Raw genomic sequence first — 18,081 nt, 5'->3', positions numbered from 1 at the left:
GTATGTTTGAGGGGGTAGTACTTAGGCTACTGCGGCATCTGGGCCCCCTCCTCTTTTATTTGCTCAGTCCAGAGCCTGAGAGCAATGTTTTGGAAGGCAGGCAGAGCTGGGTTTGCATCTTTAGCAACCTCGGTAAACCTCCTCTGAAAAATTAAGACGATAATTGAACGTGCTGTGCTTCATAGATTTGTTGCCGGGAGCAAATGAGACGCTGTGTAAATCGCTGGCCCAGTGCCTGGCACTTAGTTTTCAATAAACGAGAGATCGGCTGCTACTGCAGTTTTAATTTTTGGTCTTTTCCTGCATTCTGCCTGCAGCCACCTCACCTGCTTTCACAGCTTCAGGCTCGACTTCCCAAGGATTCCTCCCATGCACTGTTGGAGTCCGCTGTTAACTAACACTCACTTGTGTGTGTGTGGTGCTAGGGCGGTAACAGAGGCCCAATGGGGCCAGGGATAGACCAGAGGAGTGCCCCTGGGATTGGCAGTGTGGTCGACACTGCCGGCGCCCACACCCCATTAGCACTCACCTCTAAGGAAAGGATGCTCACCGCCAGCCCCTGAGGGCTTCGTTCTGGCTGCAGAATCCAGGGCAAGTGGGAAGGGCTGCAGAGGGACACCCCCACCCGCCCCGCAGCCCTCAGCCAGTGAGAGGAGGTACCCTGGTTGGGTAAGTGCCCCCCACTTGCATGTTCTACCGGCTGCCTTGCCTGTTCCTCTCGGCCCCACTCCTTCCCCAGTTTTCTGGGATCACTTCCCAACAAACTGCCTGCACGCCTTTCTCAGGTCAGATGAGCAGTGGGAGAGAAGTGGAGGGTAGTAGACGAAGCTCAAAAGGTCTGAGCAGAGCAGGACCTCGTGGGGGAAGGGACAGGGGAGTAAAGGGCATAGTCATGACCCTCCCTCCCCTCAGATTTCACAACTGGCTAGAGCTTTTCTCTCACCCCCTAAGGCCAACTGACTTCTCAGAAGTCAGGTGCTCACCCTCCTCCAAGGCCCTTCCCACTGGTTGCCACTCCTGGCTTCTTGGACTCTGGCACCCTCTAAACCGGGCAGCTCAAGTCCTTCAGCCTGTAATCTCTGCCATCACCTCTAGAGGTCACCCACGCACCAGCAAAACTGCTATTACCGTCCTCCGTCAAGGGCCAGCCGATTTATACTGTTCCTTCAAGTTTCAACCTTATAGCAGCTCAAAGTGTGACTCTTCTTCCAGGAAGTCTTCTCAGATGGCTGCAGACGGCAGTCCTCTGTGGTTATCTTCCCTTGCAATATCTTTTGAAGTTCTGTTAAGGCCTCCGCGATTTGGGGCCGGCTGAGTGTGTGGGGTGAAAATCTGCACAGAGACAGGGATCTTGCCATGTGAATCTCCACCAGATGGGAAGAGTCCCGGCCCAGTGCTGGGTCAAAGGCAGGGGTCCAGACTGTCACAACTGCCAGGGGAAGGGTGTCAGGAGGAAGGGACGCCCTTTTAGGGATGAAGGGACTGGACAGCTTGTGCCCACCCCAGCTGGTGGGGAGCAGGGCTCCTGCAATCTGCTAAGACCCCAGCCCTTATCAGGAAGGTTCATGGAGCTCAACTGGGGTCACTGGGGCCAGTGGGGAGAGGCGGCTGTGGTGGCCCTGGGCAGTGTGGAGAGTGCACAGAAGAGCGTCAGAGAGGTCTGGACGGGTTCAGCTACCAGCTGTGCTGGAGACAGAGCTCTCACACTGAGGAAGAGATGCTGAGCGGGACCAGCTGGCAACTTCCGGTCAGCCCCAGGCTCACAGCAAAGTGCGACCACAGACCAACATTCTTTAATCATAAAGGCACTTGAGAACCCCTACAAACCCAAAGTCTCCCCCGAGAGTTGTCTGCAGACAACACTCCCCGCTGCCCTCCACCCCCGGTCCACAGCGCTCAGAGCTCATCGTGGCCCCCAGGGGCCTCCGGGCTGGGCTTGATGAAGATGCCTTCCATGGCCTTCCACTTATTGTGGGCGCTGGCGCTGGCCATGCCGTGCACCTCGTGCTGCCCCCGGATCGGGCTCCCGTACTGCTCGCCAGTGACCGACAGGAATACGGAGGTGCCCACATGCTGGAAGCGCACGGCGGCCTCCCGCTCCCAGTGCTGCCCTGAGCAGCGCACGGTCCACAGGTCCAGGTCGTCCCCCTCGCCGTCCTCCCCAAAGGCGCTCACCTCCTGTGGGGGCAGAGGGGGTGAAGACAGCGGTCGTGACAAAGGGAGCCCTGAGTCCCCTGTGGGCACCTGCCTGGCAGTGGCACTCACTTCCCCATACCTCTCCCTGAGACTCAGCTTCCGCAGCTGCCAACTGGAACCCACACTCAGCCCCGAGGCCCCCCAACACAGGTTCTTTAAACACATGCACACCCCACCTCACCTGCCTGGCTGGCGACCACTGGCCCCCACGGAGGCAAGACCGCCCCCCTCCCTCCTCCTCCAGTTCCTTCTGTCCTAATTCCTCTGACCCTCACTCAGCATCATGTCTGCCTCTCAGGCTGACAGTCAAGCTTCTATTATCTCATCCTTTTCTTCGGATAAGCCCCCAACCACCCTCTGTGCCAGCCCCACCACCCTCCCAGTTCCGATGAACTCGCACATAGGCTCTTGCCCAAGCCTGGGAAGACGCCCTTCTCCTCCCTGGACTCCTCCTCATCCTTCCAGGGCCGGGCTGAGTGCCTCCTCGCCGCAGTTTCCCATTCTCCACCCCAACAGCCGTGTGGATCCCCTCCTGGGTCCAGCTCCCACCCAGGAGTGGAGCTCTCCAGCCGGACGCCTCTTCCAGCTGTGTCCCCGCGGAGCTGAGGGCTCCAGGGGGTAGGCGCTGGTGGGGGTCATCTCTCTGTTCCCAGAGTGGGCGCCGGGCAAACGCTTCTAACTTGACGCTCCCATTTCACAGAGGAAAGCTGGGGCTCTGAGCAGATGCCCAGGCCCCGCGCTCACAAGCCAGGGGGTCTCACCTGGTTGTTGGACAGCGGCGACCGGAAGTGGTGCGTGTGCAGGTTCTTGCCGGTAAGCACGTGCGTCAGCCGCACCGCTTGCCCGCAGCGCACCGGGGACCCGCGCGGACACCCGCCCTCCGTGCCGCCGCGGATCCGCCAGTAGCTGTTGGCGTCGTCGGACGCCTCCACGCCGGTCACCGACTGCTGGCCGCTGCCTGGGGACGACACCCCATCCCCGGGGTGACCGTCAACGTGGCAACGCCGACCCGCGCCCCGGACAACCTCCGCTTTCCCGACGACCTCGACCCTGGGGCCCAACGGCTCCCCAAGCCGCTCCCCGTCCGCCGCCCGCCTCCGGTCGCACTCCCAGGTCCGCCGCTCCGAACGGCGTCCCCACCGCGCCCTCGAAGCCGCCGGCCTCCGGCCCTGAGGACCCCCAGCCCCTGGCCCGCGGGGACCCCGCCCCCACCCCGCCGTCGGGCGGCCCCGGCCCCGGCCCGCGCACCGGATCCGTATTTGATGTCGTGCGAGTGCAGCCGCACCCGATGCTGCGTATTGAGCAGCTTCAGCACCGACCCGCAGGTCACGAGCCCCGCGTCGGCCTTGGCGGCACGGCCCCCCGGCAGCGAGAGGGCTAGCAGGACCCCCAGCAGCGCCGGGCCCGCAGCTCGACCGCGGCCCGCGCTCCACATCGCCCCGGCCGGGCTCCGGCGACTCGGCCCGCGGTCGCTTCCGTCTCCGCCGCCGGCCAATCCGGACTCTGACGGGGCCCGCCGCGGCAGCCAGTCGCCGGCCTGCACGGAGCCCCGCCTCTGCTGCCATTGGGTCCGCGGGGGAGAGACCCGCCCCAGCTTCGGCGAGCGGCGGCTGGGAGGGCCCTGGCGACACGAGGAAGGTTTTGATTGGTCCACGCCTTCGAGGGCTGACCAATGAGGATCCAGAGGAGGCCCGGGCGGCTCCGAGCGGCGGGAGTGCGGGGTGCCGGGTGGCTGCCGGCTAAGGCGCCGCTCTAGCGCCCGCCGGGCTCAGCACCCCGGTTCACCCGATCACTTTGATCCCAGATCCCCTGGCCATCAGTGATGGTGTCCCCCTCGGACCCCGGGTCCGCAGCTGCAGGGTCTTGAGGTTGCTCGACCACTAGATTATGTGGTCACGAGTGGACACGTCTCGGATACGCAGTCACATGCTCCTTCAGCCCCTGGACCTAATCCTCCAGTCTCTCGACCACTGTTCCCTGACATGGGGTCACATCAGTGTCCCTGGACCCTGGGGGTTCTGAATTCCCTGGGCTCTTCCAGGGCAGAATCTCATGGTCACTAGGCCATTGGGCAGCAGAGGGCAGCAGGGAGCTGTGGTGTAGAGGCCGGCAGTCACCAGAAGACCCTGAGCTGCCTTGGGAACCCGGAGCCCTGGGAGACCAAGTGACTGCGAACCAAACCTGGGTGACTGTGGTTCCAGGCTGGTGAGGACTCACTGCCTTCTCAGAGAGCTGTTTGCTCAGTCATGTAAGGCGGGAAACTTACACTGCTGTTTATTTATTCATTCGTGGAATATTCTTAGCTTGACTTCACTCCAGGCCCTTCAGTTCAGCCCAGCCCAGGAATCGGCTGACTGCTTGCGCACTTGGGGCACCAGCAAAGCAGGGAGGGGGAAAAAAAAAAAATGCATGTTTGATTAAATCATCCAGAATTTTGCATTCAGAAAATCCAGAGTAGAGTCATTTCAATTACAGCAATGGATTAGTTTTTGGCTTTCATATTCCCCCTGACTCGGTGCTGATCAGCTTGTGGGCTGTTAGTTACCCTACGAGGGATCAAACCCGCACCCCCTGTGTTGGAAGCGTGGAGTCCTAACCACTGGACTACCAGGGAAGTCCCAGTTTTCAGGCTTAACATTGTCTTTATTTGGAATTCCACGTAGGACAAGGTGCCTTGATCTTTTCAACACTCGGTGTCTAAAATGCTGTCTGCCCTGGATTTAGTAGACCCTGTCCGGGAGGGGCCTCCAACCCAGGCAGAGGGGCTAGAGTGCAATCCAGACACACCAATGAACATCTCAAATGTAGCATGACCAGACCAGAACTTGTAGCCTCCTTCCCACTGCTTTGCCCCTAGGCTTCTGATTTTGAGGAATGGCACCCCTGCTCACAAATGCACAAGCTCTTCAAGCCCCAAATCAGGGACTCATCCTTGATTCGTCTCTTCACCGCACCCCTCCCATCTACCCCAACACGTCTTGATGGCTCTGACTCCGAACAGCTTGGAAGTCATGTCTCTTGAGACCCCGTCAGCACCCTAAACCAAGGTATCCTATGTCCCCTCCAGATTTCTACCACACCGCTGAGATTTCAGGCCCCTCCCAAGAAATTCTCCACCCAGGAAAGTGGTTTTTCTTAAAAAGCATAAAAAAAAAAAAAAAAGCATAAATCAGGTTATGCGAGGTGCCTGTTTGAAAGCTGCCAATGGCTTCCCATTGTGTTGGGACCAGACAACGGTGAGGACACAGCAAGTAATCTCCCTGCAAGGTGAAGAAAGTGCCCCAAGACCAGCGGAGGTCATCCCTGGCAGTCCATGGTTACGACTCTTGCTGCTTCTGCCAGGGGTGTGGGTTCAATCACTGGTCAGGGAGCTAAAATCCCACGCCCGCCCCCCCCCCAAAAAAAAAGCACATGGACTCCATAACTGCTGCTTGGAATAAAGAGCTGTCTGCTGATCCAAGAGCAGCAGAGACCCCAGGGATAGAGTCAGGGAAGCCAACATGCCTCTCCCTGAGTCCCTGGAGCTGCAGGGGCAGGGTGGAGGTGATGACGCCCGAACAGGAACAAACAGGCTGCCCTAGGAAGGCAGAGGGGAGGAGGGTGGTGAGCTGGGGAAACAGGATGGCCAGAAGCTCTGGGAGGGCCTTGGACATGAGACCCTCCATCCATGGCACCATTTGAGTCCACAGACCCTTAGAGAGAGGTAGAGAGAGAGAGAGAACCGTCCTGTCCTGCACAGGGCCACTACGGAAGGGGCAGCCAGTCCAGCCTGACCGACCAGCAGAGGGTCGGTGTGTCCTGGCAGAGCCGCCCCTCTCTGGAAGGGGAAGCAATAATCCCAGGGGCCGTGCGAGGTGGAGACAATGAGTCCTAAGAGGCTTCCCTGGTGGCTCAGCTGGTAAAAAAATCTGCCTGCAATGTACGAGACCCAGGTTCAATCCCTGGATTGGGAAGATCCCCTGGAGAAGGGAACAGCTGCCCACTCCAGTATTCTGGCCTGGAGCATTCCATGGACTGTATAGTTCATGGGGTCGCAAAGAGTCAGACAGGACTGAATGACTTTCACTTTTGTTCTTTCTCAAGAGGCTTGAAGAGCCAGGAAGATTCAGACTGGAGTGGAGAAGAGCCAGGAGCGGAGCCAAGGAGGTCACAGGGCTCAGGGCACTCGCAGCTGCAGGGAGGCCGGGCTTGGCCCAACGGAGGGTCTCCTGTGGGGGTGGGGGTGCGTGTGTGGAAGGACGGCTGAGATCTCTGACAGGCAAACTGCTCTGTCAACACAAGCTTTATTTCTCCTGTTGGCTCCCACGAGAGGCTCAGCGGAGCTCCTCATGGGTACCAGCCATTCTGGCCTCTACTCGGGCAGGGCAGGTGGGACAGCAGTGGCCAGCAGGGGCAGGAAGAGTGGGCCATGGAGTGCCCGGTGAGGCCGCATGGGGCCTCACGGGGGGTCACTGGGGCCTGCCCTGGAGCCTGTCATGGGGGAGCTGATTGTAGCCTCCCCTGGAGGCTCCTGGGAGCTCTGGGGCTGGCCCTCATCTCCAAAGAAGTCTTCCTCCTCCTCCTCCTCCTCCTCCTGCTCCTCCTCCTCCTCCTGCTCCTCCTCCTCCTCCTCGTCTTCCTCCTCAGTGCTCTGCTGGTCCTCCATATCCACTCTCTGCTCGGATGGATGGGAGGCCACGCCGGCGTTGGTGGGGGACAGGAACCGCTTGGCCTTCAGGGGCCTGGAGCGCTCCTGCGGGCGATGTGGCCGGGAGCCCTGGGGCCTCCTGTCAAGGCGGGAGCACCCTGTGGGCTTGTCCCGGATCCTGCGGCCCCTGACGGAGGCCTCGGAAGGCGTGGCGGGGTTCCCCGAGCCTTTCCGGGGGGTGCTGTGCTGGGAGGTCAGTCGGGAGGGGGCCCGGAACGCCAGCCGGGATGAGGGCCGGCTGGACTTGCCCTCCAGCCTGCGCAGCAGGCAGTGCCAGTCGACCGTGGAGGACAGGCGGATGCGTGAGCCCTCCACCTTCTTGAAGCCCAGGAAGAGGTCCATGAGCGCCTCGGTGACTGGGAAGGAGATGAAGCCCAGCTGGTCAGTGAGGTTCTTCTCAAAGCTGTGCTTGTGGATGAGCAGGGACACAGCCTGATCCTTCAGGTAGTCGACGAGTTCCTCATGCCAGGGGTCGGAGAGCTGGGACACGGTGCTGGACTTGGACAGGATGGAGGGCAGCAACTTCTTGCTGAACTTGTAGTCGGGGCTCTGCGCGGGAGTTGGGGGAGGGCAAGGGAGACAGGTCACCCATCCCTGCCGTCCCTCTGCTTCCCTCCCACCCAGAACATTCTCCGCATCACCCACATGGCACAGCGCCCGCTCCACGCTGGGTGTGGCCTCGTCAGGTCGGCTCCGCTGGCCCATGGGAGAGCTGGGCAGGGGTCCCATGTGCCGGCCCAGCCCGGTCGGTCAGGCCCGGGGCCAGGCCAGTGACCTCAGTCCCCGTGTAGTCAAAAGGGGGCCTGCACGACCCTCACCCAGGCCGGGGTTCAGAGGAGGGAAGCGTGCCTGAACCCCGATGGGGTGAAAGCAGGGTGAGCTGCCAGGGTGAGGCCACCACGCCCTCTCTCCATATCCCGCCCGAGGAACGCCCTCTCAGCGGATGGACTCGCTTGGAGAGTCCCACCCTGGACGGCAGGACCACAGTGGGTAGACCTCAGACACAGGGCCTACTCTGGGCTCAGGTCGCTGTCCGCAAGGGGACATTCTGGGAGGGCCTCCGAGACTCACATGCAAACGTTTAAAAAAAAAAATACCCAGAATAAAAACTAGCCTTTATTCATCTTTGACAACATGCGGCAGTGGCGTTAGCTCACACCCGCCCCCACCCAGGCTCAGGTGGTACCCACAAGGGCCTGGCAAGAATCCCGGGTCCTGGCCCCCTGCCAGTGACAGCAGGGTTGGCTAGGAGCGGTGGCGACAGGACCCTTTGCACTGCAGACCTGGCCCTAAGACCCCAGGCCCCAGTCTGGACAAGGTCACCTCCCGCTCCGGCAGGGCCCGAGATGGAGCGGAGCCCCTGAGCGCAGAGGTGTGGGGTGAGAGCACGGAGAAGGGGTTCGAGGACGAGGGGCGGGGCGAGGCCAGCGGGACCAGGGCCCCGGGGGCGCCGCGGGTCAGTCGGGAGGGCGCCTCCGCCACCTCCCAGGGCGCGGGCGGGGTGAGGTGCGGACTCTGCCAGGGCTGGGCCCGCTGGCCGGAGTTCAGGGGCTCCGAGACGGGAACGGAAGGTTTCCGTACCCTGGGGTCCGGGTCCAGCCCCTCGTGCCTGGGTAGGGATGTTGAAACCCGGGGCTCTTCCGTGGCTGTCACTTCAAGCCGGAACCTGGTGGCCACTTGAGGGCTAGGCACGGGAGTGCCCCCTTCCTGGGCCTTGCCGCGACCCTGGTACTTGCTCTTCGTTTGCTCGGTCCGGGGGCTGGAGGCCGTGCTGGGCGGCGACTCGTAGAGCTCCTCCCCGTCCGTGGGCGTGGCCATCTTGGAGCCGGACTCCCGGGCCGTGTCCCATTCCGACGGGAAGAGCGGGCCGCCGTCACGGCGGCGAGCGCCGCTGAGCTTCTCCACGGCCCGGTTGACCACGTTCTGCAGGGCGGGGAAGAGGTGGTGCTCGGCCAGGAAGTCCAGGGTCCGATGGGGCTCGCGGAGCGCAGAGTAGCCGGGCAGCTCAAACGACGCCGGCTGGCTCAGCAGGGATCTCATCTCCTTGTTCAGCTGCCGCCTGAGGAGGCCCAGCTCGCGCTCCGTGGGCCCCGGCTCTGACGACTCGTGCGTGTCCCAGCTCGAGCCCAGCGGGCCTGAGAACCACGACAGGGGCTGCTCCACGGTCCAGTGGCTGCTGCTCTGGCTGTCCAGTGAGTCCCACAGCTGCGAGTCCCCGTGGGAGGAGGCCTGCCCCAGGCCTCTCTGCAGAGAGGAGGGGGCCCCTCAGAGACGTCCGGGGGCGGCCAGGCAAGGCCTGGTGCTCGGCTCCAGGCTGGGGACAGCCCCGCACCGCCCCCCCCCCCCCCCACCGGGTCCGCAGCCCCCGACCTCACCCCTCGGCTCTCCAGCTGCACCAGCCGTCTGAGGCTCTTCTCCAGCAGCAGTTGGTCCGTCACGGGCGGCAGTCGGCCCAGGCCCCGGGCGCCCAGGTCGCTGTCCCCGCTGTGGCAGCCCGGCCAGTCGGCGGCCGTGCAGCTGCTGCGGGAGTCGGACATGGAGCTGGAGCGGGAGGGGTAATTGTTGGGGCGCCCCACACAGAGACCGGGCCGGGCGCGGTGCCGGCGCAGGGTGCTGAGGCTGGGCCGGGCCCGCGCCCGGCGCCCGCCCCTCGGCTCCTCCGCGGGGTCCTGCACTTCCACCAGCGGCACCCCCGCCTCGGTCTTCACGGTGGCCATGCGCTCCGTTGCCTCCTCCACCACCGTCTGCAGGCTTTCCAGCACCTGACCCTCGACAAGGAAATCCAGGAAGCTCGTAAAGGGTCGAGGGCCCTTAGGGTTTCTGCGGCGGCCTGAACTACCTGAGGGGTCATGCGAGGAAGGCGGGTGTGGCCTGTGGCCCGGCTTGGAGGCGTGGCCCATTTCGGAGAACAGTGACTTCTTAGGTGGCTGCACCTGAGCAGACAGGCATGTCAGGGTGGGCAAGGATGCCACATGGGGGGGGGGGAGGGGTTCCCGGGGTCCTCCTAGGGCACCAGGAGCTGGGTGGGGACTGGGCAGTAAAAGGAACGGGGTTTTGGAGCCAGGCAGCCCTGGATCTGTACCCTGGCTCTGCCAGCTTCAGGCACAACGTCCCCTCTTGAGGTCCCGCTCTTGCAGAATGGGGATCCGTTCAGGGTAGCCCTGAAGCTTCCCTGACATGTACTCTTCACATACACAAGATGTGGCTGGGCAGTCTGAAAGCCTGCTTGGGCCCCCACCCAGGGCATGACTGGGCAACCACAAAACCCCTCGGCCCTGCCCCACTGCCGGGCCCCTCAGACCACCTGCGACCCCGAGCCCCATGCGCCCCAGCGGCTGCTGTATCTCCAGTCAGAGGCCCCCAGAAGACTGCTCTCACTCTGGGGTCCTCCCAGGCTCCTGGGGGTCGGGGGTGGGGGGCGGTGCGGCACAGGGAAAGAGACTGACCGAGGTGACGAGGGCTCAGCAGGGCGGCCGAGGAGTGCTGAAGACAACAGGTCACTACGCGGCCCAGAGAGGACATCCGTGGGGGACGAGAAACGGGGGGCTGTGGACTGCTGGGGAACACGGTGGGTTTCCCACTTACCCGGGCCACGTAGGTAGGGTGGCCGGCCTCATCGTCCGCCAGGTAGCCCGAATGGTGGCGGCAGCGGGCCATGGTGCCGATGGCCGGGTCGCTGCCCTCCTCCTCTCTCTTCGGTTCCGCGGTGAAACCGCAGATTCCTCTCTGCGCCGGGCGGGGATATGGAGTGAGAGTGCCCCCCGCCCTCCGTGGGTCGGCGTCCCCGTCCGTCCGTGGACCGCTGGTCCCCGGCTTCCCGCACCCCACGTCCCTCACAGGTCCGGCCGGTCCTCTGCTCGGAGCCCCTGGGCGTCTCAGCCCCGTCCGTGTCCAGAGTCATCTCTGGGCCCGGTTGCGCCCGCCCTCCGTCCTCCTGGCCCCGGCGTCCGACACGGGCCCCCGGCGACCCACTCACCAAGTCGGTGACCCCTGGGCGCGCGCTCCGCTGCAGTCCGAGCCCTCCGCAGGGCGTCCGAGCAGCTCGCGGCCGCCCGGGGCCGCCCGGGGACCTGCTCATTTGCATCCCGCGTCCTGATTGGCCTGCGCCACGCCGCTCGCTCGCCGGCTCCCGCGGCACAATGGTTGGGGCGGGGCCCCCGGGGCCCCTCCCCCGCGCGCCGGCTTTTGCCCGCCCGCATTCCTAGTCTGCGCGGGAGACTAGTCCCGCTGGTTGCTTATGGACTTGGTCCCGCCTGGAGGGGGGTGGCCTAAGAGACGAAGCCTCCGCCTCCCCCCGCCGCGGTGACACAATCACCTTCCTCGGCTCCTTTCTGGTCCCTGAGTTGTCCTGGGCTCCTGCTCGCGGACTGTCCTCCACTCGCCCAGTGTGGCCATCCCAGCTTCTGTCCCTGGCGGACTGGAAGGAATCCGTCTCTTAAATCACAGACTAGCGTCAACTCCCAGCTTCGGGGTTTCCCGCCGGAGCGGCTCAACGCCTCTAGTCGCCTGCTCCGTGTCCGTAAGAGGAGCTGAGTGTCTTGCCACACGGGTTTGGAGATGAAGTTAATCTTCCTACAACACTCTGGCACTCTGATAAAACCTGTAAATCTTGACCTCCTCTCTCTTCTAGCTGTCTGCCCCAAGGCTCTTCCTAATACAATTCATCCAGGTGTCACCTCCTAGGAGAAGCCTTCCCAGAAGGCTCGTCCCCCCAACCAAATGACCCCAAACCCCATCCCACACTTTGCCACACCATGTGGTTAATGGATTATCAGATCATGCTCCCTGGAGATAGGAACTGTGGTTCTCACCCCAAATATATGATCTTTCTAATATCAGTAGGTGCTCAACAAATGTGAATTTCATCCTTCCAATCGAGTACCCTCAGGGCCTCTAGACTTTCCAGGACCAGCTTCCCAGTGGATAAGGATGATTGAAGTCCCACAATTTAGTCATCACTATTGAACACTTTGTTGACAAAGGTCTGTCTAGTCAAAGCTTTGGTTTTTCCAGTAGTCATGTACAGATGTGAGAAATGGACCATAAAGAAAGCTGAGCACTGAAGAATTGATGCTTTCAAATTGTGGTGACGGAGAAGACTCCTGAGAGTCCCTTGGACTTCAAGGAGATCAAACCAGTTCATCCTAAAAGGAAATCAAGTTTGAATATTCACTGGAAGGACTGATGCTGAAGCTGAAACTCTTTGGCCACCTGATGGGAAAAGCTGACTCACTGAAAAAGACCCTGATAGTTGAGGGCAAAAGAAAGGGGCGGCAGAGGATGAGGTGGTTAGATAAGCATCACTGACTCAGTGGACGTGAATTTGAGCAAACTCTGAGAGAGATGATAAAGGACAAGGAAGCCTGGTGTGCTGCAGTTCATGGGGTCACAGCGTATCCAACACAACTGAGCGACTGAACAAAACTGAATACAGTCGTCCTTATGCCGAGAACCTGGTGAAGGACTCTTTAAGGCCTCCAGTGCTTGCTGCACCCCCATGGAGGTGGGTGTTAACTTATTCTCCAGCTCAGCTCTGCTCTTTCTGCCCCAGACCTGAGGGCAAGCAGGGCGCAGAGGACCAGAGCCGACCAGAGGCAGGCCGGTGCCCTGGAGGGCAGTCCCAGCTCCACTGATGCCCGCAGAGTCACACAGGCCAACACACTAGCCCTCTCAGAGGCGCAGTGCCCTCATCTGTAACGCAGGAATGACGTCACCCACCTCATAGGCTGGACTCAGGTACTGCACTTCCCAATCTCGCCACACGAAAACGCTGGCTGTCGACCATGGTGACCGTTAAGTCATTGGTAAGGGAAGCTTTTCTGGATCACAGAGGAAAAAAGGAGGTCATGAAAATGTAAAGTTGTGGCCTGGCCCAGGGCTCAAGCGACGGAAGCTGGGACAGATGCTTTCTCAAATAAAATCATTGGTACACAGGCTTTCTCTTTGTTCAGAGCTTTTACAAATCAAGAGAAAGCCTCGTTTCAAAAAATCAACAAAAGACAAATAGACAATTTGTAAAAGACATACAGTTAGCTAATAAAGACATGAAAAAGTTCATAGTATCAAAAAAAAGAAAAGGATACTACGAGGATGGAATGCCACTGATGTGATCATTGTCTCCTCGAAACAACAAACCAAAAAACTTTGGGGTAGAAGAGCAGAAACCTTGGGTGTATTTATTAGAGAAAACAAATGCCAGGGGACACTACCCAGAAAGTGAACGGTGGTGACCTTGGGGGAGGGTAAGAGGGTTGGTTTTTTTCCCCCCCAGGTTTGATTTTTCCGTTTTTCATATGAAACATTTTTGCAGTCACTGCAAGTCCCGTGCTTGGGGTGGGGCGGGGCACCCGGGTTGCAGGGACCCCGGGGGCCAGCAGGCGGCGAGAACAAAGGCCGAGCGCCGGCGCGTGCGTCGGGGCGGGGCCTCGGGCGACGTCTGGGGCGGGGCTGGACCGTCCGCCCGAGCGCTCGGGCCCTGAGCGTCCTGCGGGTGGAGGCACCATGGCCCGGCCCCGCGTGCGGCTGGTGGTCACGGCAGACGACTTTGGCTATTGCCCGCGGCGCGACGAGGGCATCGTGGAAGCCTTCCTGGCCGGGGCTGTGACCAGCGTGTCCCTGCTGGTCAACGGCTCGGCCGCCGGGAGCGCGGCTGAACTGGCCCGCAGGTGAGTGGCGGCCCTCCTGCACGGTCCGGGGCGGGCTCGGGGACCGCGGTCCGCGCCGCCGATGCTCCCCGCTCGCGCTCCGCCCGCAGGCACCGGATCCCCACGGGCCTCCACGCCAACCTGTCCGAGGGCCGCCCCTTGGGCCCGGCCCGCCATGGCGCCTCTTCGCTGATCGGCTCCGAGGGCTTCTTCCTCGGCAAGATGGGATTCCGGCGGGCGGTGGCAGCCGGAGAAGTGATCTTGTCCCAGGTGCGCAGGTGCGGCTGCAGGAAGACGCTCAGGGCTGCGCCACAAGGGTGCCCCGGACCATTACGGGCTAGACTGGGGCGCGGGATGCCTCCCTGGTTCAGACACAGGGACGATCGCAGCAGAGCGCGGAGACGGGGTCCCCCTGGGGAGCTGCTCCCAGACGTGTGCTAGATGACTGTCACCTTCTTTCTCCAGGTGCGGGAAGAGCTGGAGGCCCAGCTGAGCCGCTTCCGGGAATTACTGGGCAGGGACCCTACTCACGTCGACGGCCACCAGCACGTGCACGTGCTCCCAGGTGCGCGGACGGGGCTCCCACGCCGGGGTGGGGGTGTGCGGCACGTGCCTCGCCCTGACTCTGCCCGTCCTGCCCGCAGGCGTGTGCTGGGTGTTCGCTGAGGCCCTGCAGGCCTGTGGAGTGCGCTTCACTAGGCTGCCGCTGGAGCGCGGGGTGGACGGCTGCGCCTGGCTGGAGGCCCCAGCGCGGGACTTTGCCGGCGCCCTGGAGCAAGACGCCAGCGCCGCCATCGGTCCCTTCGTTCACCATGGCCTTCGGTAAGGCCCCCAGCCCCCTGGCGCAACCCCCTCCACCCCTGTGCGTCTGGCTGACTGTGCCTTGCCCAGCTGTGACCCCCTCCCCATTTCTTCGCCTCCACGCGGGTCAGGCCTCCTCCGGCGTTGCCCCCACCCCAGTTGCCACGGGTCCCTAGCCTAGCCCTGCCCACTGAGGCCCTTTGGTCCTGCTGCTGATGCCCTGGCACCCACAGGTGGACCGACGTCTTCGTGGGCCTCAGCACGTGCGGCCGGCACCTGTCCGCTCACCGTGTGATGGAGGCGCTGACTCGGGCCCTGGACGGCACGCCCGCTGGCCAGGCGGTGACGGCCGAGCTGATGGTGCACCCTGGCTACCCGAGTGTGCCTCCGGTTGGGGGCTGCGGGGAGGGCCCTGATGCCTTCTCCTGCTCTTCGGATCGCCTGCACGAGCTGCGTGTTCTCACGGCACCCGTGCTGCGGGCTCAGCTTGCCCGGGATGGCGTGCAGCTCTGCACCCTAGAAGAGCTAGACTGCAAGAGGCCCGGAGAGGGGTCCGCCAACAAAGCCACTCGGGAAACCTTTCTGGAGCCCTCGCCACCGTGACCCTGGCCGACAGCTGAGCATTCACGTCCTCGGTGCACAGGAAGGAAACCCGGGCCCCAGAGCCCGCGTTTCTGGGCCTGGACGCTGTCACCTCTGGGCCCAGGTCCTCATGGCGTGGGGTGGCGGGCAAGCTTCTGCAAGCGCTCTGGCTGGGGGGGGGGGGGGGGGCAGCCGTGACCTCTGGGCCTGGGCCTGGGCCATCACACCACTGGCATCATCCTCGTGTGGGCGCTTGGAGCAGAGGTGGCTGTGTTAATAAAGCGGCATGTATCCTGTGAACCGGGCCCCGGAACCTTCCCACACACACGAGCACACCACTCCAGGCCCCTGGGGTCACTCTCCCAGGAGCCGTCAGCAGCGTGGTCCGCCTTGGCTCTGCCCGTGCCTCAGCTCTCTTCATCCTTTTCTTTGCGGGGAGGTAGTGAGGGGTTGGAAGAATCTCTCCCAGGCTACAATCTTGGGGAGGCCTAAGTCAGCGATCCTTTGCCATCCCTGGGGGGGACCTGAGAAGGTCCTGCAAGCCTGCAGGAGTGTTTTATGTTTGCCCAGGAGAGATGGTCTTGTGTGCAAGTGGGGTCCCTCGGGATGCGTGGACGCCCTGTGGGTGGGTCTCCTGGGGCCTGGGTCGAGGGCGGTGCCAGAGCAGATGGAGCCCCGCGTGGTCCTTCTCACCTCATGGAGTTCACGTCACAGCGTTGGTGTCCCCATTTTGCAGACCCGAGAAGGGGGTCACAGCTGTGAGGCTGCCTGCTCACTGACTCGACACGCACTGGGCCTGAGTCTGGGTCAGGCGGCCACTGGGGCCAGAAGAGCCCGATGTGCTTACTGACCTCGTGAGGGTAGGGCCTGTCCCAACTGGCGGCTTCAGTCCCTTTCCGGTTCCAGGCTCCTCCCTGTCCTTCCTTGGACCTTGACTTCTCCAGCTGTGGGTCCTTTCCTCCCTCTCATCCTGCCCTGCCCACAGGGGTCTACATGTGCTCCCTGGAGGGGGTCTAGCCGTGCTCCCTGGGGGGTGTCTGCTTCTCTGAGAGGAGCTGGCTGCAGCCCTTGGCCCAGGAGAGAGTGTGGGTGACGGGGGAGCCGGAGGGTCTGCGGGAGATGTCACCAGGGAGCCAGGGCGGGAGGAGCAGAGGCCCCGGTGACCAGGACGAGGAGGCGGAGGGCTGGTCCCTGATCCCACAGGGGGGCATTTCTGCTGTCCAACCTGCTGTGCCCGGGACGGCCCAGACGAGGGGTTCGCCATTACCCACGGTCCATCAGGCAGGGGGCGGCTGGGACGCAGCCTGCAAGGAGCCTGCAGTCTCTACACACGGGGACAGGCGTGGGACACACACCTGAGCGTGAGGACGAAGCCTCTGCGGTGTGGCTCCCAGCACCCGCCGGCCAGGCACCAGGAAGACGGCATTTCCCACGCGGGGCCCAGCCGGCACTGCGCTGTTGGAGGACTGGGCCTCACTCGGCTCCATTCCTGGCGGGATGGGAAGCGGGCGGGGAGGAGCCCGTGCAGATGGTGGGAGCACTGCAGCTCAGGACTGCCCTGCAGGGTGCTGCACGGACAGGCGGCCGGGGAGCGCAGCGGGAGCAGGACGCCGGCCTCCCCGTGCAGACTGGACCCCGCCAAGGCCAGGGCCCTGGGCGGAGGAGGCCAGGGAGCAGGAGCGGCCGGACGCCAGGCCGAGCGGACGCAGGTGGAGCATTTTGCGAGTGAGGAAGACCAGAGATTGGGGGCCAGTGCGGGCAGGGAGCAGAGGGGGTCTCAGGCTTTGGGGAGGGGCTGTGGCTGGTGGTGGGGGCCCCTGGCCGGTCCCCTCTTTGAAAGCAGGGTGATGGGGCCCAAGGGCGGCCCCGAGGTGGGGGTACCTGCTGACGATCAAGGGAAGGTGCCAGCCGCCTCGCCTCCTGCTGAAATGACGCCCCAGGAAGTTCCCACTGCCACTTGCAGCCGAGCTGTTGGGGCCTCAGTGGGTGTCAGACCCCCAGGCAGGGGCCCCAGGGGAGAACTCCGTCAGGGCCCCGGCGGGCCTGCTGCTGAGCCAGCCCGAGGGCCACAGTCCTGGGGCTTGGGGGGCGGGTTTGGGCTGGAATTCAAGGAATTGGCCTGGCCCCTCCCTGCGCACACCCTCACCAGCTCCCCAACCTCCTGCCAGGAGGCACCCTACTCGGGGACGCACATCCAGAAGCCAGTGTCCCCTCCCCTGATGCCCCAGGGGTCCCTCAGTCCCTTCTGCTGCCCGGGGCCTGGCCAGAAGATGTCTGCACCCCTCTCCTGGAGGCCCGTGCAGCCCCACCCCCAGGAAGGAACAGACAAACCCACACGAGCAGACCGTGTCCCAGAGCACTTTTATTCAGGGCAGCAGAGCAGATCGCGGCATCTCGGGAGGCTCATGCCCGCCGTGGGGAGGGCCGGGGGGCCAGGGCGTGCACTTGTAGGTGGGCCTGGCAGCTCTCCCCTGCTCGGGGGACAGACAGTCGGGTCTGGAGGAGCAAGGCTGCTGGTGGGCTGCTCCACGCCTGCCGGAAGGCTCAGCGCACCTCTGCCGGTGGAGCCGGCCCTGGCAGGAGGGGCCGCCCGCCAGCCTGCTCTTGGAGGGGCGCAGTGAAGCAGAGTGTGAACCCCCGAGGGGAGGGGTCGCCGCGTGGAGCAGAGCGGGCGTCCTCCCAGTGGGCGTCCTCCCGTGGCGAGCAGACCAGGGGGCAGGGGAGACAGGCGGCAGAGCTGCGCTGGTGGAAGCACGAAGCAGTGGGCAGGTTTCCAGGAACGGCAATAATTCTGGGCTCAGAGCGGCGAGCAGAACAAACGGCGGCTGATCTGAAGTGCTTCTGACAGAATTTGGCATTTTATTAACAAATCTGCATGAGTGAAATCACGTCCCTCATTGCCTTTCTGCTAATGAAGAGACAGGCGTGGCCGTGCCGGCCAGGGGGCACGGGGCCCCAAGGCCTGTCTCGCGCGTACCTGGGGCTACAGGAGCTGTGGTCACGCCGCGGGCCACCCCCCCCACCACCCCACCTCTGCTGGGTAAAGCCAAGCTGCTTCATGGGCCGCGAGCCCCGAAGACCTCAAGTCACAAAGCTAAAATTAAGATAGGAAGCCAAGGTTAAGTCATCGTCTCCACTGGATCTCGCCCGCGGAGTGCCGGGGGAGGAAGG

General features: G+C 63.0%; 3 protein-coding genes across 3 annotated transcripts; 1 reads left to right on the top strand and 2 right to left on the bottom strand.

The window, feature by feature from the left end:
• Nucleotides 1–1,771: 1,771 nt before the first annotated feature.
• Nucleotides 1,772–3,670, bottom strand: SDF2L1 (stromal cell derived factor 2 like 1). Its single transcript, XM_061140804.1, has 3 exons — nucleotides 3,445–3,670; nucleotides 2,958–3,154; nucleotides 1,772–2,178 (listed from the first exon to the last, which is right to left on the bottom strand). Exons 1-3 carry the CDS (start codon nucleotides 3,629–3,631, stop codon nucleotides 1,897–1,899), a joined length of 666 nt encoding a protein of 221 aa, XP_060996787.1. The 5' UTR covers nucleotides 3,632–3,670; the 3' UTR covers nucleotides 1,772–1,896.
• A 2,964-nt stretch (nucleotides 3,671–6,634) lies between these two features.
• CCDC116 (coiled-coil domain containing 116) lies at nucleotides 6,635–10,555 on the bottom strand. The gene is made up of 4 exons (XM_061145079.1): nucleotides 10,469–10,555; nucleotides 9,259–9,816; nucleotides 8,537–9,127; nucleotides 6,635–7,432 (listed from the first exon to the last, which is right to left on the bottom strand). The coding sequence occupies exons 1-4, from the start codon at nucleotides 10,538–10,540 to the stop codon at nucleotides 6,635–6,637; spliced, it is 2,019 nt and encodes a 672-aa protein (XP_061001062.1). The 5' UTR covers nucleotides 10,541–10,555.
• A 2,774-nt stretch (nucleotides 10,556–13,329) lies between these two features.
• Nucleotides 13,330–15,079, top strand: YDJC (YdjC chitooligosaccharide deacetylase homolog). Its single transcript, XM_061140803.1, has 5 exons — nucleotides 13,330–13,548; nucleotides 13,638–13,797; nucleotides 13,993–14,092; nucleotides 14,172–14,349; nucleotides 14,562–15,079. Exons 1-5 carry the CDS (start codon nucleotides 13,385–13,387, stop codon nucleotides 14,929–14,931), a joined length of 972 nt encoding a protein of 323 aa, XP_060996786.1. The 5' UTR covers nucleotides 13,330–13,384; the 3' UTR covers nucleotides 14,932–15,079.
• Nucleotides 15,080–18,081: the final 3,002 nt, after the last annotated feature.

Source organism: Dama dama, chromosome 5 (assembly GCF_033118175.1).
Source record: "Dama dama isolate Ldn47 chromosome 5, ASM3311817v1, whole genome shotgun sequence".
In the NCBI taxonomy this organism is placed as follows: domain Eukaryota; kingdom Metazoa; phylum Chordata; class Mammalia; order Artiodactyla; family Cervidae; genus Dama; species Dama dama.
Note: the sequence above shows the minus strand (reverse complement) of the source record. Positions and strands in the feature narration are given on the sequence as shown.